A 23,957-nucleotide genomic window follows, 5' to 3' on the forward strand; every position below is an offset into this window, starting at 1 on the left:
TGATAAGTGATATGGAAAATAATGAATCAGAGCAAGAGAAGCAATAGTAAGTAGGAAATGACTATGTAGTTATCTGAAGGGAAGAGCATTCCAGCAAGAGGAACAGCATGTTCAAGTCACAATGACGACATGACTGTGGTTGGAACAGAGGGCAAAAGAGGGCAGGTTAAGAGGTAAAGCCAGAGAGATGAAGTTGGGGGCAGATTGTTAGAACTTTGTAAGAGATGGTAAAGATCCTGGTTTTTACTTGGGTGTGCAGGGATGGCACAGAAGAGTTTTGAGCACAGAAGGAACATGAGCTGATATTTTTTAAAAGCATTTTATTTATTTATTTCAGAGAGACAGAGTGTGTGCGAGCAGGGGGAGGAGCTGTGGGGGAGAGAGGAATCTCAAGCAGACTCCAGCTGAGCATGGAGCCTGACTCAGGGCTTGATCCCATGACCTTGAGATCATGACCTGAACCGAAATCAACAGCTGGATGCCCAATCGACTGAGCCACCCAAGCGCCCCGACCTGATATTTATAAATGGTTACTGGCTGCTATGGCAATAGACTATAGAGAGACTAGTTAGGAGGCTACCACCAATATCCCAGGTAAAACAAAATGCTGGCTTATTCTAGTTCTGAAGTTGGCAAAAAGAAAGAAAGAAAGAAAAAAGAAAAAAATCAGATTCTAGGTGTCTGTTACTCAGAAACTGGATATAGGATGTGAGAAAGGTAGATGAATCCAGAATGTCTCCAAACAAGTTTTTGCCTGGACAGCTGGTTGAATAGAGTTATTACTTATGGAATGGAAAAAGCTGGTCAAGAAGTATGTTTGAGGAGAAAATAAAGAATTTAATGTTAGATTGATCATGTTTATTATATATCCAAGAAGAAAGGCCAGGAGGAAGTTGGCATTTTTCATATAACTAGATGAGACCACTTACCCAACAATGTGAAGGGAAGAGGTCTGAGTACTGACACCTTTATAGAGATTGGAAATATTAGAAGGAAGTAAAAAAGGAATAAAGAAGGAATAGCCAGTGGAATAGGAAGAGAACCAAGAGAGAAAAATGAACCAGAAACCAAGTGTTTTAAGTTATCAGTGTTTTGTTTCAGGGTGACTAAGATGAGAACAGAAATAACAGAAATGACCAATGACTTTAGCATGGTCCAGTTAAGACTACAATTTGGAGATGTAGTGGTAGCAGAGGGCATATGCTGAGGAGTGGTCTCTCTATAGTTTAATTCAGTTACTATTTGGAGCGCCTTCTAGAGAAGTGGAAAGCTGATTCTAGCTATGGGAATTAAGGGAGGACACATACAGCGTATCTGTTGCCACAGTCTCCAACACTGAGGCCATCAGAAAGACCATCTCAATGACGATTTTTCTTTAGTTGAAGTTTGTTATAAGGAATCCACTCACTCAATTTTATTCTATTCAGATTTGTGTTCTTACCTTGGCACTCGGGGATAATATTTCTGAGCGCAATAGGTAGTGAGTCTGTGAGATGGAGTTTGTTCTTGATGGACACATTTCTCTAGTTTGTGAACTGTGGGCCAGAAATGAAATGGTAACTCTGAAAATAAAAGCCAGGCACAAAGAGGTTTGTTGTTAACCTTCATGAAAAGCCCTATAACAGTTTAAGTGTCTCACCCTTCTGGGACTAAAGACATCATGCTTTCCCATGACCTGAAATGGAAAATCATTCCACTGTTTCTAGAACACACACCATCTGAAGCTGTCATAAAATATTTTACTTGTTTTATCTTACTTTTTCCTCTTGCTAGTTCGCTTTATTTTGGCAAGAGGTGGGATGTGATGACCTAAATGAGTCTTTTCCACATCTAATTTCCAGATTCTGGGACAAAAGTTTTACTTTCCTATTTAAAAACATATGAACTTCCAGAAGTTATTCAGAAGGAGTCCCACTGAAGGCAAATGTCCTATCAGTTTTAGCAAGGTCTGAAACAATTTATTGGAATGGGGTTTCCATTACCCCATGAGCAGATTGGTCACGTGAAGCAAATGCACAGTACCGTAAGTGGTATTTCCTGAGGTGATGGATCTCCCATCTCATAGCCTCTGAGCACAAGTTTCATGAAGCATAATGCTTTTTGCATACAAACCTGTAAATAACCACTGCAGATTTCACCAAATAAGCCTCCTCTGCTTACAAGGTTCTAAAAGTCCATGGCAGGCAATTCAAACAAAACTGTGTTCGCTTCTCTTCACTTTTTTCTCCCTAAGCTTACACCCCTGGGTTTTTGTTAACATTTAAAAAAAGATATTTAAAACTGCACTTCAGCCACCTTGTAAAATGAAAGAGTACATTGTACAGGCACCAAAGGTACACGTCAGTGCTTTTATCAAATTCAGGGTCCTGCTCCACTGCACTAATTGGAACCATGTGTTGAAAATGCAAGACAGGATTTTTTTCCCCCAGCTGTTGTTTAATTAAATGGAATAAAATAAGAACTAAACCTCACATTTCTTCATAAAGAGAGGCTGCCGGGTTGTTCTAATAGCCGGACTGATAGATGATCCTAAGTGGGGATGCTGGCACCTGTGTCAGGGTTCCAGGGACATCGGTAGTCTTTTTAATATTTAAGATATTCTCAATGATTCTGTGATATGGTTTAGCCACATTCATAGAATGCCTGACTGCAAATGCTTCTCTGATAAGGAGAGTAGGGAAGCGATAGAAACCCTAATTATTTTCAAGTATGCTGGAAGATTGACTCACAGATATTCTTTTTTATATTTTTATAAAGTTCAGTCCCTGCAAAAATCATCAGTGAAGTGGAAAAAGTGCCTCCTCCTGCACTTGCCCACTGAAATCTATGGAGAAACAGTGGCCAATACGTGTGCGTCTACTAGAAAGACTGAAAAATACTGTCTCAAGTTTTCTGTTGAAACTTGAAAAACAAAATGTAATTTCATTTTTTTTAAAGTGTTATTTTTGCCACTTTATTTTTGGGGAAAAGGATACTCTATACCTTTTAATTGTCCTTGGGATCTAAATCCCAAGGAATAAAAGGTTAGTTCACAATGTCTCCTTTCAGGATTTCAGGCTCTCTCTCATGATGCTTTATGGTATTTAACATCCACTGAATGAGACCAGTGTCTTGTATTCCACTCCCTCCCTCCTGCACCAGTTTTGGATCTAGAACTGGTACCTCTGGACAAAGGGTTGAAGCCTTAGGACAGAGATGTGGATATTGCTTCCAACAGCTCAGTTGCACCTATGGCCACCAGAAGGAGGTGTAAGAAGTGAATTTACAAGAACAGCAACAGTAGTTCCTCCAAAGGTGTACAAAAGCAGCACTCTGCAGGGCATGGATATGTCATAGCGGGAATGTTCAAGAAACAAGGCCAATTTCACAAGAGGTTAAAAAAAAAATGCTGAAATCACTTGTAAAGGAAATGATGAAATCGCTCTTTCTTGTATCAAAGCCCAAGGCCCGGGCACCAGAAAAGGGTCTCCATTGCGGGCCAGTTGTGTCACTCTACTATCAGGAGTCTTTCAACTTCCAAAGATTGTTGGAAAAGTTCAATCTGCGGATATTGCGTGGTAGGAGGTGGAGTCTGACAACTGTCCAGACAGGCTGGGAACAGCATCAGAGTTACACAGAGTTACAAAACCTGCAGAGAAGTGAGAGACCTCTCGGTGCCTGTGGTTGTGCCCTTGTGTTGCCTTCAGGTTGCCTTTTCAAAAGCATAAATGGCATCAGGTCACTCCCTTTCTTCTATGATCCTTCTGTAGTTGTTCAGTCCCATGAAAATCAGTGAGGAGTCTGCACCGCCTTCTCAGCTTCACACTGCATCTTTTTTTCTCCCTTTACTCCAGCCACAAAGCACCAAAGATGCCACACTTACCCGCTCCTCTGTTCCTCACACAGGCTGAGTGTACCTCAGTCACCCAGCAAATCCTCAGTCATCCCAGAAGGTCAGCTCAAACTTTGTCCATCTCCTCTCTTAAAGCTTTCCTTCCCCACAACCTCTTCTTCCTGTACTCTCCCAACAAAATAAACACAGGCTGATTCTTCTCAGCTTCCTGGGCTCCTTTCTTAGAGCACCTGTCATACATCTTGATCACCTGTGCACAGGTCAGCCTCCTTCCCTGGTTTAGACTTCCAGGCATTAGGAGACAGGATCAGGTTACTCATTTTTATATCTCCAGGGCCTGCAAGAGCCCTTGACACAAAGTGTTCGGTAAACATTTGATGACTGAACAAACACATGCACATTAGGATCTGTATTCTTTTAATCATAGTTGAGAAGTTCACGTAAGGATGCAGGAATCTGTCCTTATACATAGCCTAAATTTCAAATTCTTGAGATGAATAATTACTGACACATAGGGTAGTGACAGGAAAAGCACACACTGAGGTACTATCACTGAAAAAACAACATTTGCTGATTACAGGCAATTATGAAAGTTATTGAAATCATATGTGATAGGTTAGGGCTATAAAGGAAAAAATCAAAGGAAGAGAGATGTTCTTCAGAAATGGCAATAATTTATATAGAATTCCTCAAGAAAATACTAGTATTATTTATTTTATTATATAATTTTTCTCTCACCTTCCTCCAATGTCCTAATTCTTGCAGAACATAAAATTCTTGTTAAACAAGCATAGCTTTTGGATGACACATCACTGAATCTGAAAATCTATCTCCGTGTCGGAAGTAACCACACTTTGAGATTCCAAATCATATGGAAAGATAACCAGTTATTGCCAATATGGAGTTGCAATATTATCTTCTGAGGGAGAATATGAATAAGTGAATTAATGGGCAAATTCATAAACATACTTAGAGCTCTGGGATATATGCTTCTTTTCCCTATATAGCACTTGGGCACACACGTTTTCCTTTGGATTTCTTCCTTTTTTATACTTCAGTGGTAAATCTGCCTCCCTTCTGATAGTCACATTATTTTCTTAGGTCACTACCTTCAATTAGGTCTTCTTTGCTTAGAAGTCAGGTCATCTTTTTTCTAAATTTGTTTTTAAGATTTTATTTATCTGACAGAGAGAAAGAGGGAGAGGGAGAAGACAAGTAGGCAAAGTGGCAGGCAGATGGAGAGGGAGAAGCAGGCTCCCCACTGAGCAGAGAGCCTGATATGGGGCTCAATCCCAGGACCCTGGGTTCATGACCCAAGCCTAAGGCAGACGCTTAATTGACCGAGCCACCCAGGTGCCCTGTCATGTCATCTCTTTAACATGATACTGCATATATGGTTGGAGCAGACAGTATTATTTTAACACTCAACACTAGAGACAATGTTACATGAAACTATGTTGCATGCCTATTTGATAAACACATAGGATGATCAAAATAAAAGAGTTCAACAGTTTTTCATAGGAAAGTAACAGGAATTGAGGGAAAGCTGAGAGGGGGAGAGAGTAAAGGGATGGACAATAAGGCAGGAGGTTGGACTCTAACATGACATGTTGTCAATGGAAAATTCAGGCACCGGAAAGCCAGAAGACTTTAAACAATTGAGTAATGGTACAATCAAATATAAATTGCTCATTTTCTTTTAGGTAAATTACCTCTCTCTGGCCCAAATCTTCAATCAATTCTGCTATATACAGAGATTTCTCAGCGCTTTTGTCATGGAAGTCAAAGAAAGGAGGTGAGTTCCATGGCTGAGATGCCAGGGAACAGAGAAAGAAGAAAATCAGTTTTATTTAAAACATAAGTGAGACTCTGAAGTAGGAATTCAGAGCAGAAATGGCCATGAAAATAAATCCTACAGGAATTCACAAAAATCTTGCAAAAAGCATGAGACTTCAGGAAGGACCAAGAGTGGGGAGCTTGCACTAGTAAATTTCAGAGTCAATTTAGCTGATCATCTGGTTCTACATAACTGTATGCTGATCCATTATATGCTGATTGGATAGTAGAATAGTAACAGTCATGATAAGGGTTTCATATATGCTTCATTTACTGTGTAGCAGGCACTGTGCTAAGTGCTTTATCTGCATTATCTTATTTAATTTTCATTGCATGGATGAGAAAACTCAAGGTCAGTGAATATCAGTATGTTGCCCAGACTCAGACAGTTGATAACAGGTGTCAGACACACTATAGAAATGAGGCCTAATCTCATCCCCAAATCCACATTTGTAATTCCTACTTACTCTATTATCAAATTCCAGCCAGAAGAAACCAGTTTTTGTGCCATGTTTATACTAAAATCTACTAAAAATGTAAAGCTGTCACTGTATGTTATTCTATATGAGAACTGTATTAGTCAGCTATTGTTAAAATACCACTATATAACAAACTAGCCCAAATCTTAGTGGCTATGAGTAGTAAGCAATTATTCTCAAGCTCATGGTCAGCCTGGTTGACTATAGTTTAGTCTATCTAGAATGGGGTCAGATGGATGGCTCTTTTAAATGTTTCAGGGTAGTGAGCTTGACTCCAAATTAGGACTGAGGTCAGTTTTGCTCCATATCTCATCAGGGACCCAGGCAGGAGGGACAGCAGCTACTTGTGGAATGTTTTTTCCCACAGCAGAAATGAGCAGCTCCCAGAGGAGAAAACAGAAACATGTAATAACTCCTAACTTCCAGGCTCAAAAACTAATATATTTTATCCACCTTTTATAGTCCAAAGCAGGTCAAAGGAATGGTGGTGGTGGCAGAGAGTAAATATTTACTGGCAATAATTTAATCTTCCATAGCAATCTGATTACTCCTCTGTAAACTTACTTCCTCGGAGAGATATACTATATTGTATCTCTTAAGGGAGTAGAACAAAATTGTTTTCAATATTACTCAATAGAGGCTCTGGAAAATTTCAGATGAATTCCCTAAATGTTTGCAAAGCACACTGACAATGCATACTCCTCCCATCATCACTACTAGCATCTTGTCCTAATAGAGGATCTAGAAGTTTCACGGAGTTTTCAATTAGGTGATGTATGGGAGAGGACCCGTTGTCATCATAGAAGAATCCTACAACTTGATGGTAGGGTTTTCACTATTTGGTAAGATCAAGAAAAATTATACTGCTTTGTACTCTTTAAAGGAATAGCATATATGCATGGTAATCTACCAATGGTGGCAACTTGGTGGCACCTTACATTTAAAATTCATTTTCAAGTAAAATGTATGGCACTGTGCTATGTTGTCAAAGATGAAAGACATTTCACATTTTTCCTAAAATCCATCAATGAAAAAGATAAAATCTATCAGTGATTTGGTGACACATCTAAGGAAGGAAAGACCTTAGCTATATATAATGGCATTTTAATGAATTTTAACATCTATATTATAAACACTATATAAATTTAAATTATAAAAGTAGTTTTACTTTCCCCTTATATTCAACAGTTTTTCTATACCAATCTAGATTAAAACTCTCTGGAAATATTTTTATTTAATGGCAGTGTTAACTAGTGACAATTTGTCAAATGAAGAAAACAAAACTTAATTAAAATGTTCGATGGAGAATATATTTGATTTCCTTATCACTTGGGTACTTTTTGCTTTGCTTTAAAGAACCATTTCATTAATAAGACCTCAGAAAAGGGAGCAGTAATTCTTAGAGATATGCCTGTATTGAAACTGGCTCTCAACCACAGAAGGACCTGAAGCTCCTTGGCGCAGTGGCTACTCTACCAATCAGTCTCAAGGGTTGCATGGCACCCCTGCTCTGCTTTCTCCTAATCAGTCTCCGTGCTAACTTACATATCAGCTTTTTCAGTGAACTGAGGTTCAGCTATGCCACGAGGGTCACACTTCTTTCTCTGGTCTAATCGGCTATGGTTAGGGTTGGGAGGTGGGGCAGGGGCATGTGTATAACACAAGGGTACTATACCAGACACCCCTTGCACGCCACCGCAAGATCCTTTGGGCCCCACCTCAATAGCAGCCATTTCTCTGGCAATCAGATCCAGGCAGGTTTAGCTATCAGGCAGGTAACGGCAGCTGTGCTGCTCTTGTTTCCTGTTCAGGGCTTCTCTGAGACTGCGGCTTTGGTCACCCACAGGAACCTGCTACGTATAAATGGGGGCCAAGTGCAATATGTGGGAACAATGCTTCCAGGCCACTCTTTACCACTGGAAACAGCAACTCATGTATAAGTGCTTCTCCCTTTTATTCCTGGTTATATATCCTGGGAGAACTTTCAGAAGTTACTTCAGAAGATCCTGGTGAGGTGCAGCATGTCATCCAAAGGGCTGGCTGCCTTGATAAGGCATCCTTGCACTGTTTTCCCTCCTTTCTTTCTAAATGCTTCTAGTCTAGCACTCCTGCTCCCTGGGATCAGATTCCCAAATAAATTGCCTATATACAAGCCCTTATCTCAGGATGTTTTCAGACAAGTGTAGAGTTAAGACAGATTCCTAGACGGGTCTTGTATGAGCAGGTCCATAAAAATTGTCTAATCCACCCACATTTATTTGACTGTGTTATTTCTAAGATAGTAATTAAGCTGGAGACTGTCTCTAAACCAAAAGTAAGTAGTTCGGGACTAACCCATGTTCCATTTACTGGAACAGTAGCCACCAAAATTGCTCCTGCCCTTAATGAGGACATCTACGATCAAGATAGGTGCAGGCTCCAATCTTCCTTGTCTTTCCTGAAGAACCAAGAGCCTTCAGGGACCGAGGCCCTCATTCTGAAAATACACTTCCCTGGGGAATTTTGAGGTGAGCATTTAGGGATGAAAGGCCTCCAAAATAGGGAAGAAAAGTTAACATATGAACACTAAAATTTATAATGAATTTTATTGGAATGTAGAGGAAAATCAGAAAGGGATAATTACAGTTGGCAAATGATAAGACATGTGGATAACTGAAATGGAGACAGTGAGTAGAAGGCAGGCTGGGAGTGTTTTAGGTTGAGTAGATCAGAGAGCTGAGAGTTAGTAGATCAGAAGACAGCAGATGGATGGTCAGTTATGAAGCAACCACAAAATGCTTATCATGTATTTTTCAAGGTTTCCTTTTCCAATTATTAAAATATGGAGAAAATCACTGCAGGCTTGCTCACAGAACACTTGCAATGAAATCCGCGCTCATGAAAAGCATTCACTGGAAGTTTTCAGAACAGCAGTGAAAAATTTCAATTCAGACAATAGCTAGAAATGGATAAATAGGTCTTTTGTGACGCGATTGTTCTCCCTGACAAAATGTGTTAACTACCTATTCTTTGCATTTCCTGATGTATAGGCAAATTAATGAGGTCTTTTATGAATTTAGATGTCAGCTATTTAATTTCATTTTATTAAAAATGGATTCTATAAATAATACCAAGTGCAAGAATTAGAGACACAAAAGGATGAGGGTTGGCTGCTTCTGGGCGGTATCTATCAAGGATCCATTCACTGGTTTTCCTTCTCATTCCCAGGTGTCCAGGAAGGGCCCAGGACCTGAAGATTTCTGGTACTGTAGATGTTCCCATGGAAGCATCAGTCTGAACTGTAGAGCTCAATGCTTGTAATGTCTGTATTATGTAACTCAGTTTCATGCTCTAAGTCCACCTGGCCAATATCTCTCCTGGGATGCCTTCTAACTTGTCTCCTTCATTCTGATGATTCACAATTACAAACTTGAGCATTAACCCCAAGCCCCTACCCCAAGTACCTTCTGCATTCTCCTCTAATCTGGCAGACAGCTTCATCCTCAGCTCACTGTCCCCAACCCTACCAATTTCTTTTACACTCCTAATTGGATCTTTTATCTTCTATGGGTACTTACTCATAACTTTTAGTTTTTTGTTCTTCTCTTTATGCCCCTTATCCTACTACACCTTGATATTATAGTTCACCACATAGTGGCTTGGGGTCCCAACCTCAACCCCCTTCCACTCTTTGAGAGCAGGCTCCAAATTTCAATTACTAGAACATAAGTTCCACAGCAACAGAGCACACATATTACTCATTTTTGCATCTAGTGCCCAAAACAGAGACTGATAGAAATGCTTAATGAATATTTGGTGAATGGACGGATTTATCCTTTAATTCTCCACATGGCCCAGGTCTGTATTTTTTTTTTCCCCCAGGTCTGTATTTTGTGCACAACTGATCCTTTACAAACATTTGTTGAATCAAATTTACCCAATAAAGAGCTACTTGGCTCTAACACACAGGGTCTAGTATTTTATAAATCTAAGTTATAGGCCACTAAGAAAAACTTGTCTGAAGTAGTTTCCTGACCTTTTAAAACTACATAATAAAGACATCTCTTTTCCTGAGATGGGACTTACATGAACTTTCCTAAAGAGGCCTAAGCCATACTATTTGATTGTAGACTAGAGCCAAGAATTATAAATTTTAAGCTGAAAAAAACTTAAAAAATGCAAACACCTTGTTTTACAATGGAGGTCAAAAAAGGTCAAAAGAATAAAAAATAAAACGATATTCATGCTGCATTATAACTTAATTCCGTGCCTTCCATTTCAGTGTTTTCTTGCAACAATCTACTTTTGAGGATAGACAATGGAAAAAGGTGAGGAAAAATCATGGCATAGAATGACCAGGTCTGGACACCTTGACACTAAATCTATAGGTATTTATCTACATAGAGTACAAAATCTAAAACTATCCTTTCAATTTCTCCACACTAGATATAAAGAAGAGAACAATAACTATGATCTTATTATGTTCTATACCAACCAGCTGAATCAATCTGACCCACAATAATGGTTGAAAAGATCCACTGCCCTGGAAAAACACAACCAAAATTTTATAAATATTATGAACTTTATAAATTTTGTTGTTACAATTATTAGGAAACACTCTTTGTATATCACTCTCACCACTAGTGGGTTAACAGCCAAAATTGTTTTCTTCTTCTAACTTAAAAAAGTTGTACATTTCTGTATAGACACACACACACACACACACACACTTTGTACAAAAATCCCCTTGGAAAAGTCCAAGACAAATCTTGGATTATATGAGACTCATTATTATACTGAAGTTCCTATATAACTGAGTCGAATTTTAGACTTTATATTTTTATATTTCACATATTTACATTTATATTTATTTTAAAGTTTCCCCTCTTACATGGAAGCCACGCCGGAAATAAAAATGCGGTTAAATTTCTATTTAAAATATTCTGCTGTTCCATCAACTTAGTAAAATCCTACTTATGATATCAACAGTGATGTGTAATTTCTTTTGCATACTCTCTGTAGGCAAGCCTACATGCATACACATGTATGTTTATATTATTTATAATTAATCCTGAAAAGTACTTGAGGTTTCTAAGCAATTATTTCTTTATATAGAATCAACTGACTAAATTTCAACCGTAAGCTTCTTTTCAAAACAGTTTGAAACATTCTGAGTGCCTATTTGTGATAGACATACATTTATTCATTCAACAAATGCTTATTAAAAGCCTTTGTGATCTAGCTCTGTTGTAGGAACTGGAAATAGCTAAACAGATAGTCATGCTTCTGCTGTGATGTGCCTTATTTCCTATTGGGAGACAGATAGAAAGAGAGAGATGAAAAAATAATTCTAGGTAGTGATATGCACAGTGAAAAAAAAAAAAACCCAAAACACTCCAATGGGACAGTGACTGGGAATGTGCTCATCTTTAGAAAGGGTATTTCAGGGAAAGCACCCCTGAGGAGGTGACATTTGATTCTAGACCTGAAAGATGAGAAGAGACCAACCAACCATATAAAGATGTACATTCTGAGCAGAGGGACCAATAATACATGGCTCTGAGCTCTGTCCTACCTGAGGAATAGTAAAGGAGCAAGGCAAACAAAGAGGAAGAAGCAGGAAATCAAGGGGATACATAGGTAGGGGCCAAATCATACCAGACTTTAGAAGCTGTGATAAGGAGTGTGAACATTATTCAAAAGGCAATGGATTGGGGATCCCTGGGTGGCTCAGGAGTTTAGTGCCTGCCTTCGGCTCAGGGTGTGATCCTTCAGTCCCGGAATTAATTCCCACATCGGGCTCCCTGCATGGAACCTGCTTCTCCCTCTCTCTGTGTCTCTGCCTCTCTCTCTGTGTCTCTCATAAATAAATAAATAAAATCTTAAAAAATTTTTTTAAAAAGGCAATGGATTACTATTGGATGGTTTCAATCCAGGCAGTGAAATGATCTTATCTAAAATTTAAAAAATTCAGTTTGTCTGCATTGCAGGGTAGGGGATGAGCATGGAGATCAGTCAGGAGGCAGACATAGTGATTGAGAGAGAGAAATAGATAGAGTCAAGCTGTATTTTGGAGGTAAAAATAATGGGACGTGGGAGAGAAGAGAAGCAGATGCACCAAGGGGGATTCCTGGTTTTTAGCCTGAAGCAACTAGTGCAATTTGGTGGATGGGGAACCAGGGGAGAGGGGTTGGTTGAGACAATCAGATCATCCAAATACTCCTCTGAAGCAAATAGATCTACTCAGTCAGATTTTTAAGAACCTTTTGTGATAATGATAAAGTATGCACCTGACCCTTGAACAATACAGGTTTGAACAGTGCAGGTCCACTTATACACAGAATTTTTTTTATAGTATAGTAGTTAAATGTATTGTCTCTTCCCTAGGATTTCTTATTAACATTTTCCTTTCTCTAGCTTAGTGTAACAATGCAATATATAATATACATATAAATATAAAATATGTATTAATTGACTTAAATTATCAGTAAGGTTTCTCATCAAAAGTAGGCTCTTAGTAGTTAAGGTTTTGGGGGTCAAAAATTATACACAGTTTTTTGACTACACAGGGTTTCAGCATCCCAACCCCTACATTGCTCAAGGGTCAATTGTATGTATACATATATAACTATGGAAATAGAACTATTCTAACTTTGGAGACATTAGCATGTAAATCATACTTAAGTTAAAGCCACAGAAAAGTTAGGTAGACAATGTAGACAATGAAAAGAAGAAGGCTGAAGAATAAGCCCGAGACACTCAAAACACTTAACTGTTGGTCAAGGAGAAAGACTTAGGGGCCAAAAAGAAAGAGGAAGCTAAACATCATACATTACTGCAAAAGTCCGGTGAAAAAAATGTTTCCTGAGAAGTGACTATGTCAGGTGTAGCTGAGAGGTTTAGTTCCCAGGACCAATTATTGAATTTGGCAACATGGTGGTAACTGTTAATTCTGAGCACCATAGAGAAAATGAGTGTTCAACTGGAGAGAAGTGAGGACAAAGTGAGATGGTAGGAGGTGGAAACAATAAGTTTTTTTTTTTAAATTGTGCTAGATGTTTCTGAAGATAGATAAGTAAATGTGACACGGTCCTTGTTCTCAAAGAAGGTCCTTAATGTGTACAAAATCTTTCATCAACAATCTCTGAAAAATACATTTTTGATATAAAAGGGGTTGTATTTTATATTAATAAGCACCTTACAAAGCCTGTTACTATGAAAAAGGAAACAGCTAGCTAAATAACATATTTTATTAGGAACACAAAATCTTCAGTGCATCAACAATTTTATCATTAGATTTTCAGATTATTTGTGTACAAACTAAAAATAAATTTTATACATCATTTCACAAATTAAAATGCTCAAACATTGTTCAGAATATGAGTATTCAAAAAAGAATTGTAGACAGTTTCTTTGTCCTATTTCCAAAATCTTCCTAGACAGGATGTTAGACAGCTACCATATATAACATGTGTGAATTGAATAAGATAAATGTGTCCTTTGCAAAAAAAAAAAAAAAAAAAAAAGTCTGAGATTTTATGTAATTATAGGTATGTGAATGAATAGTTTGGAATAATGTACCACTGTCATCAAATCATATCTTCATATACATGTATAATCCATTTTGTACAATGGTTTCAATTCACTGTGTATGTAATTAAATTGTAAGGTACAGTAATAGCTGCTGCTGAGCTGAAATCTTGCTTTTTTAGTTTAAAGAAATGAAAAGAAAACATAGTCTAGTGAACATCAAAGTACCTTTTTGAGACAGTTAAATCTCATCAAAGAGGTCTTCTGAACTACTGTTTCTTAGAGTTTCTAAAGACATGTTTTCAGCTGAGCTGTGCTCCTTTTTTGACGTCTCAGGTAGTGGAGGATCAAGCCTAGAGTATAAAGAAAATTAAGATAATTTTATTCTTAAAAATGCCATATAGAGTAAAAGAAAATTAAGAGATACATAACTGAAATAAAAGTTAAATTCTATTTCAGAATTGGTTTAAAGACTCATTTCCCTATACTGCATTAACATAAAAAAAGAGATGAAGAGAATTTAATTACTTTAACTGCTTTAGAATTAATCTGTCTCTATCCTGAACTAACAAAATTTCAAGGGCCTACAACAATACTCATAATTAAGGTCAAGAAATAAAATATCCTCTGTGTTGTAAGTCTTTTTATGCTAAGATACAGAAGGTCTCTCAAGTCATTTCTTTAATAATCCCATCAATTTACATTTATAATTTACATCTTCCTTTGGCTCCCTTAAATTCTATTAACATGCATTTTAATCTCTTATATCAGAAAATTCTGGCACATGAATTTCCTTTAGCAGTCTTTTGATTCTAAGTGTGTATATAACTAATAATGGCATCACATTTTAGCAGTTGTTGATGAACATAAATGTTCACATTCACTTACTGAATTTACATCTCTTTACTTAGTAACTAAATTTTATTCAGTTTCAGTCCTGGAGTTACCACATCCATGGTCTGACCTCTGTATTTATGTAAATGTTCTCTTTGAATTGTAGGATAAAAGGCATGATGATCACAGATTGTTAACTGGATTCATAAAATGGTAAGCTGTAGGGTAATAGAGCTCAATCAGAAGGACCCTTGTATAAACTCTGTCCGTGGTTCTTTGTGGAACTTGAATAAAACATGCTTAAAATTGACAATTAGAGGTAGCTTCAGGGGCAATTATGACTAGGCTGAGTCAATGCACTAAAATTCAGGAATGCTCCTATATTTCCAACTTCAAAGGCAGAGGTGGAGTCATAGCAGCTAGGTACAACTGGAAGAGGATGGGACTTGAGGTCAGAACACCAAGATTTGGATCCAGGTCTTTTTCTTATTTAGCTAAGTGACTTTAGACAAATCATTTGACCTAACTAGACTTCTGTTTTCTCACCTATAAAACTGAGATAATACCTGTATCAGAGGTGGTCTAAAGATTAAATGAGAGGTCATATATGAAAATGCTTGTAAATTCCCACAAAACATTTGGAAACTATTATTATTAGCTGCTAATACTGCATAAACTACAAAAAAATAAAGAGCTCCTGCTAATAGCTTCTTTAATTTAAAAGGATAACCAATTAAAAGTCCCCAAACATTGAGTTTGTTTAGATTATAAGCATTTCAAAAATCCATCACCTACACTTAGTCGCACAGATTATTAAAAATGAATCTGCCACAGGGTCTTCCTTGGCCTCCTGACTGCATACAATTAACTGTGATTGGCTGCCACTAGACCTGGGACATGCTCTGTCTTATCCTGAGCAAGCCAAGTTCAGACAACATTACGCTCACAAGAATGCTAAGATGCTAGGTTAACGCATTATCACGATGACTAGTCCTCCCTCTGGGAACTTTAATGTTAAAATTAACAATAAATACGGACGCAATTATTGTAACATGTAATTAAACATCTAAAAATATATTTCATAGTAGGAGAAAATGATATAGTACAGAATAAAAGTATAATTATTACATGTTTAAGTTTTCAATGCCAACTCAGCACATTAAACATTTTTCTCTGGCCCTAAATGTCTTAGAGGTGCTTTTTCTCCTCCTAGCGAAATAGAGAATTGATTTTTTTCAATTAAAAAGTCAGACCTTGAGAAATCTCTGATCTTGTTCACCGTTTACAATCAGAACACAAAGATCAATCAATTTAGTTTTAAAAGAGATGGTTCCCATCTCTTTCTAAAGTCACAAGGAGCTAAAGAATTAGATTTTGACTCCTTTGTTCTTAGTGCCTTGTACATAATAGCTGTTCAACAAAAGTTTCTCAATGAATAGAGATCATTTTTTGACAGCTTTTATATCTGTGGTAAGTCAACGAGTAAATTTAGAACTCTTCTCACAACCAAAAGAAAAGTTTAATCATTTATATAAGTAGTAAATATTATAAAAAGCAAAAAGAAAATAAAAATGTCCATCATCCTATTTTGCATTATTTGTATTTTCATGGTTTTTATTTTTACAAAAATGGGATCATTCTATATATATATATTTTTTGATTTTATTTTTAAAATTTTTTTTAAGATTTTATTTATTTATTCATTAGAGACAGAGAGAGAGAGAGAGAGAGAGAGAGAGAGGCAGAGAGGCAGAGACACAGGCAGAGGGAGAAGCAAGCTCCACGCAGGGAGCCTGACGTGGGACTTGATCCTGGGTCTCCAGGATCACGCCCTGGGCCGAAGTCAGGCGCTAAACCACTGAGCCACCCGGGCTGCCCTAATTTTGTTTTTAGAGAATTTTTTTTTACTCTACACATAAATAGAATCTTTGCATATTAAAAGATACAGATATATCTTAATCATTAATTTCAATCTGGTTGTACTAACCATTAATCTACTGATGGATACTTGGGTTGTTTCCATTTTCTTAATGCTCTTATAAACAGCAAAACAATTAACATCCTTAAACATGTATCTTAGCATATTTATCCCATTATTTTTTCCATGAACATGCTCATTCCAAGAATTCATGCTTAGAGGTGACATTTGAAAGCAAATAATTCAGAGAAACTGTATCTAAAGTCTTAATAAAAAAGTGAGCTAAACTAGTAATTTGAAACTTGGGAGTTCCTCTCTAATTTCAAACATTAATTATGGCCACTGTAAGTCCTAACTGTTCCACAAAGTCTTTTTTTTCAACCTTCCACATTCAGACTGATTTTCTTCTTTTCTTTGATCATGTAAAGTACCTAATGTCTATACGCTCTATTTCTATATGTAATTTTATTCATTTAACCAATATTTATTTCATATGTACTACGAACAGCTAATTTTGTTAGGGGAATAAAAGAAACTGACAAAGATATTAAATGATTGATTCCTGCCCTTGAGACGCTTTCAGTTAAACTTTTTACTTTTACTAATTTTTAAAAACTGTGTCTTTCATCTTAAAAAAATGTATAAGTAGCTTGAAGTAACTATGTAATATAATTTGGTAACAAACAGTGACTTATCCTCCTAGGAATCTCTACAAACATTGTATCAATATTTAGGATTCAGAAGATTTTTCAGATAGTTTTTGTGGGAAGCATTCAACAGGACAAATTCTGAATCCAGGGTCAAGGACTTTTATTTATGCTCCATCACTTTGAGATTTTGGTCGGGTGGCTGCACTTTTCTGGATCTGTTTCTTAATTTAATTTGTGGGAAGTCAGGATTACCATAAATGATCTTGGTGCTCTTCCAGTTCCTAAATTCTGAAAACAGTTACACTCAGTTCAGAATAGACTACTTTCCAAAACATAGGTTCTCAATAAATATCTGTGGAATAAATGAATACTGTGAATTAAAGAAGAATGGTTAATGACAAGAAGAAACTACCTTTGTAGAGTTTAATGTTGAATTATAAGCCTTTTTTAAAAATAAAGGGAATAAGTGGAACTAGATGATGAGAGCTTTACTAAAAGATGACTTATGTTCTCAATAACACACTGCAGAGATTTCTGTGTTATTGGCTTGATTCCATTCTGTATTACAACACACGCATATACACAACTGAACAGGAACTACACCTTGAATCAAAACTGCACTACCACCATCTAATTAATGATGAATAATGAAGATCAAAAACTTTCTGGGACTTGAATTACCAACATCTTTTAAAATGTTATTTCCAGTTATTGGCTCATTTTGTAAAGGACATTTTCTCAGCCTAGTTTAATACTGGTATTGCCATGGCTGGAATATCATCCTTTTCTTATTTAAATGAGAAACATTAGTATAGTTTGGAGTGAATTACTTGTATTTTGTTACATATTCAGAGAATAATATTCCTGAAACTTATCAATGTGCCAATCTGAGCAAAATGAGAGATCGGGAAAACTGTGTAGTGATTAATGGCACTGTGACACTTGAAAAATGGTTCTGAAATCAAAAACCAAAGGTCAATTTTTATATGGCCTAACTATATCTCCACACAATACACACATAAAGTTCAGGGAAATGTCTTTAGGATCTCAGGACAGAAAAGGGTTTTTTTTGTTAGTTTGTTTTTTAGCAGAAACAATAAAGATTGATAAGTTCAATTACATTAGAAGCATTAGAAGTACTTCTAATCATCAGTAGACACCTTAAAGAGAATGAAAAGAAGACAAGTTACAAACTGAAAGGAGATATTGCAGCATATGCTACTGACAAAGGATTACTAACTAAAACTCCTATAATGTTTTAAAAATCAACAAAATTTAAAAATGTATGCCAAAGACCACAGGAACTTCCAAGAGAAGGGAACAGTGGGGGCAAATAAGCATATGATAATAAACTCGACTTCACTGGTAACCAAGGAAATGAAAACCAGTATGAAATAGTTTACATCACATTAGTAAAAATGAAAACGTCCAACAATAGAAAAGATCGTGGAGGACATGGAATATAACAAGATAAATTACTACTAGTTAGAGTATAAACAGTGACATCATTTTTGGGTAATAATTTAGCCACAAGTGCCCAGGTACATGGAGATGTATATACCTAGACTCAGGAATTCCACCCCTATCCACATATTCTAAAGAAACATTTGCATATCCATGTCAGGAGACACGTGCACAAGTGCTTTCATTAGTGCATTGTTTGTAATAGCAAAAAACTGTGAAAACTACCCAAATGTCTTTCCACAGAAAAATGGGCAAATAAGTCATAGAATTTTCACATCATGGACTATACTACAGCTCTACACATACATGAATCTCAGCGTTGAACAAAACTGCAAAGCACAAAAGAATGTTCATAATATGATTCTATTATTCAAAACATGCAAAGTTCAAAAGCATGCAAAACCAGACAGTATTCTTCTGTGAACACCAGTGTGTGTGTGTGTGTGTGTGTGTGTGGTGTCAGTATAACTGTGTAGGATATAGGTACAGAGTAGTTATGGATCTTATTTGCTCTTCCATGACTGTTCTCAGATTCCTGGGTGTGTAAGTTTGGTTTCTGTGAAGATGGTGATATAGAAGAGGGGCAAGTTTAGCATTAGGCATAAAGGGTTTGCTTTTAAACTTTAAACTTACATTAGGCATCAAGAGTCTTAAGCGCCTGCACGATATGCGAATGGAGCCAGATGGTGAACAAGTCAACCATTACGCAGAGGGAGTGCGCAGGGGAGAAGATCGGACTCTATGTAGAGAGACTGCAGTCATTGCTGTATGACTGGCACCAAAGGTAAATGAATTGAAGAGAACTATATTATCAGAGAAAACAGTTTAATATAGAATTCTAGAGAATATTAAAATTGCACAGCAGACAGAAATGATTAAAAGGAGAGTGAAATGGAATGATGTGAAAGATACGGAGAGAACCAGGGAGAATGCTATCACAAGAGCCAAAGGCCAAGTTTATTTTGTGTGTCTGTGGTTTATGCTCTTTCCAATGCCACCCAAATGCTGTTTTTTTTTTTTTTTTTTTACAAAACTTTGCTGAATCAATAAATTCACGTTTTCATCCCCCCATGAATTATCTGGGAGTTGAGAAGAAAAGCGCCGAAGGATGCTGTTTATGCTTGTGATTTACCATAGAAAAGAATAAAGGCAATTTTTTCTGTTGGAAAGAGAAAAGTCTTAAACTCTTGGGCTGCAGCTGCTGCAGCAAGTATCTAACAAAATGGTCAGTTCCTGTCTGGCCACCAAAGCAGGTCATTGTAAAATAGCTGTTTCTTTCACATTGTATTTGTATCTATGTGTATACTATCAACTCCCACGGCATCCACCCATCTTCCCCTGGGCTCAGGGTAAAGGTCAGATGTAGTACGAGGGGTGAGGTAAGGGCCATGTATTGGGAGAGAATCAGACCTGAGCACTGGCAAAGACACACATTATTTGGTAATAATAAAGGCCAACATCCAATGATCTATGTTTTAGGAGGTAACAAATCAAGCCTTCATCAAAAGGACCACAAAAAGGAGCCAAGTCAAAGTATTACGTACCTGCTACTATAAAATACCTGGCCAGCTACCATACTGACCCTAACAGAGTTCCCACTATGAAATAAACCCAATTACAGAAACATTTTTTTAAATGGAAATGTTTTAAATGTATGCTTAAAGACTCAACATCACCAGAGTTACCACAATATTTTCAAATTAAATTTCAGTATTTAAAAAATGTTTTGATCTTAGAATAAGTGGGAAAAGTAGCCTCAAATTTCTAGTTGACCTTATAAAAACCAAAAGCATATCCTAAACAAATTAACAGACTGAAGTCATCAGGATTCAGTAAAACAAGTCCTGAATGTTGTCTGGAATTCAGTGGGCCTAGACAACATTTTTTGGCCTGAAAAAATGAAAGAAAGGAAGCTGAAACTTTCTGACAAGCAAAATGGCAATTAAAGAAATTGTGTTAGTTAATTTCAATTAAATTTCTAAAGATATCTTTTTCTAAAGAATAGGACTTTGCCGTTCAAACTTATTAAGAACAAGAAAACAGAAATATGCTTCCGAAATAAGTAATTCTGATTAAAACAAAGAAAGGAGAATTATGAAGAGTGACTATACTTAATGCCAAAAAGCTTGATAGGTATTGGGAAAGAAGGATAATTCTAAAATTTTCCTATAAAAATATATATTATGAACTTGAAAAAAAAGATTCTGTGGTTCTACATAATTCAATGTTAAATGTCACAACCATTAAGACCTGCATGTCCATAATCCACAAGGATGCCAAAGTTTATGCAGGAATTTCATAATAAATTGGAAGATTTTGTTACTCTCATTGTACTTTATTCAGGTAAATTATATTACTCTGGTAATTCATCAGATGATTAATATCAGAGTCTATACTTTTGAAAAATCAATACCTGAAGAACCGTATATTAAACCTCACTTCTTCCTGTATTCGTTGCAAGTTTTGAAATGGTATAAGTGACATTTGCTACCGTTGATCTATACTTATAAAAGTAGAAAACTGTCATCGTGGTAGAAAATGATTCTCCACAACCTTAATATGAAGACAGGCCACTGCTTATTGTGGTTTTATGTACTACAATTGAAGCCTCCCTCACAAGACTAGAAAGCTTCTCAGGGAGAGACTCTGCTTTACTAGACCTCACTCAGAAGAGTTCTAATAATTGCATGTATTAATTAATAAACAAATGACTGAAAAAATGAGGTAGACCGTGCTAACAGAAGCAGAAGTCTCAATAAAGTTAACCTGCCCAAAGCCACAGAGCCAGTAAGCACAAGTCAACGACGGAGCCAGGATACTGGCCGAGGTTTCCTCACTCCCAAATCCACACCCATCATGCCACACTGGTGTATGGGAGTCACTAATTCTTACTTCTCGGCAGAGGAAGGTAGCTTAGTGTAAAGCAGTGTGTCTCAAAAGGTAATTCTTTTTTAAAAAAATATTTTATTTATTTGAGAGAGAGAGAGAGAGAGAGCACATGAACAAAGAGGGAGAGGGAGAAGCAGACTCCCAGCTGAGTAGGGAGCCAGATGTGGGGCTCAATCCTAGGATCCTGGGGTCATGACCTAAGCCAAGGGCAGACACTTACCAAAATGAGCCACCCAGGCTCCCCTCAAAAGGTAAATCTACAAGATACTCTCAAAGAATGATATCTGTGGTCCAAAATGTTTGAAAAATATGCATTTTTCTCCACAAAGTCCCCTTACTGTTTCATGTACATAATATTCATTAATAGTTATGGAAATTCTTCCATAAATGAATTTGGTAATTATTAAGTAAAACAAAAGCAAGGTGCAGACAAGTATGTGTAGATCATGTGTGTATATACACATATACACATACACACAGAATAGGTCTAGGCTGGAAGGGGTCATAAGAAACTAGTAATGGCCAACTCTGGAGAAAGGAACTTGGGCTGAAGAACAAAGATACTTTCGGCTGGATATTCTCTTAAACAGTTAAGGCTTTTTTTTTTTTTTTAAACCTTATACATAGATCATGTCTTTGTAAAGCACTTTAAGAAGAAAGAAGCTTGTTTAACCTGGGTTTTGGAAGTGAACTTGGAAGTCGAAGCCTCTTTCTTCACTATCTCTCAACTACTAACATCCCACAAAACCAGTGTTCTTTGAACAGACTGCATTACCCGCTGCTTCCTTGAGAATACATCATCTGCTAGCCTGAACTCCAAATTTTAGTGACTTAATAATGAAGGAAAATAAAACTACAGAAAAAAGCAGACAGAACTGTACTTTTGGTTACCAAGAGAAATGGAAAAAACTACGGACACTAACACCCCGCCATGAAAGTTAGTGATCTCTAGTTTCACCACAGTGCAGAACCAGCTGTTTGAGTTTCCTGCTGCTACTGTAACAAATCACCATAGAGTAAGGGCTTACAACAACACAGATCCATTCTCTTACCATTCTGGAGGTCTGCTGTCTGACCCAGATTTCACTGGACTAGTATCAAGGTGTTGGCAGAGCTGTGTTCCTCTCTGGAGGCTCTAGCGGAGAATTTATGTCCTTGCCTTTTCCAGCTTTCTGAGCTACCTGCTTACTCCATCTTCAAACCCAGCAATATCAGAAGGACTCGGCCTCGTAGCACAGCACTCTGACTTAGCTTCCTTCAACACATCTCCTTGTCTGCCTCTCCTCTCTTTCCCATTGAAGAACCGTGTGATATATTGGGCCCACCAGGGTAATCTAGGATGTTGAGCTGCTGTGAAGGTCAGCTGATTAGCAGCTTTAATTCATCTGCAACTCTTCTGCCACGTGATCTAACTTGGCTTTGGTTCCAGGAATTAAGACCTAGACGTCTTTGAAAGGGTGGTGGCCATTCTTTCCCCTACTCCTGACTTAATTTGGTTAGGGCTCAATTGTTACTCTAATCAATCAGCTTAAATACGTTTCAGGCTAACTGATTAGAGAAACAGGTTGTGTAAAAGGACACGCAAGGCCCAGAGCTCAAAGAAACCGTCAACTTGCCTGGAGGAGGCATCTGCAAGGTGTGTGTGATATGAACTAAAACTCCAAAGAGCCCACACTGTATCTTCTTATCCAGAGATAAACTGAACCAGATTCCCTGAGAAAGGCTGGCAACTACTATCACACATCACCTACCCATTCACTATTATATAGAGTGCTTAGTCCATTACTGAATGCTTATTCTTCATGGGTCAGAGACCCAGAAGACTGTTCTAGATGTTTAGAATACAAAGGTGAGCATACAAACCATTCAAGGCAGAGGTAGCACTCAGCCTCTGAACTCCCCTGAAATTAGACTTAAAGTAACCCTGGTCTAGGCTGTGTTTAGAGGCTTGTCTACAGTGCTGTGTTTTATTACGACAGTTCTAAAGAGTCAGTTTGTTAAAGAACCATAGAAATGCCACCCTCATAGGAATGTGACACGTGCTATCAGGCCCTTCTAAGCAGGGCCACATGCTTAGAAGGGCCTCATCCTTGGCTTGCTGTTCTATTACTATCCTGAAACTGTTAATAATTTTTCACAAAGGGGCTCTGCATTTTCATTTTGCACTGAGCCTGTAAAATATTGTAGTTTGTCTTGACCATGAATATTGAGTGACCTCAGTATACCAGTCCCAACCTGGACCTAACCAGTTGCTCAGACTTCTGGACCGATAAACAGTGGGGACTTTTTATTTTATTTTTATCTATCTATCTATCTATCTATCTATTTATTTATTTATTTATTTATTTATTTTTCAGTGGGGACTTTTTAAAAACCAATTATGTACTGATGTATGGACTCATTCTGTCCTATTCAAATCTAGTTTTGATCCTTAATTAGCATAACCACCAGTAAACCTCCTTTCTAACACTTAATATGCACCTACTTTTTCTCTCCTGGGAAATACCTGAATGTTTTTTCTTTTGGCCTGCAAATTAATGAATATG

At 37.2% G+C, this 23,957-nt stretch overlaps 1 protein-coding gene across 4 annotated transcripts in view; it reads right to left on the minus strand.

The window, feature by feature from the left end:
• Positions 1 to 23,957, minus strand: part of XRCC4 (X-ray repair cross complementing 4) — a 280,861-nt gene that overhangs the window by 47,864 nt on the left and 209,040 nt on the right. For 3 of the 4 annotated variants that reach the window (XM_072736873.1, XM_072736874.1, XM_025992940.2), the window contains one exon: positions 13,359 to 14,009. In XM_072736873.1, coding sequence (XP_072592974.1) covers positions 13,898 to 14,009 — 112 coding nt within the window. In that variant the 3' untranslated portion in view covers positions 13,359 to 13,897. Of the gene's footprint in view, positions 1 to 13,358; positions 14,010 to 23,957 lie in introns of those variants that run through there. The other variant, XR_011997040.1, reaches the window with a different exon arrangement.

Source organism: Vulpes vulpes, chromosome 14 (genome assembly GCF_048418805.1).
Source record: "Vulpes vulpes isolate BD-2025 chromosome 14, VulVul3, whole genome shotgun sequence".
Lineage (NCBI taxonomy): Eukaryota > Metazoa > Chordata > Mammalia > Carnivora > Canidae > Vulpes > Vulpes vulpes.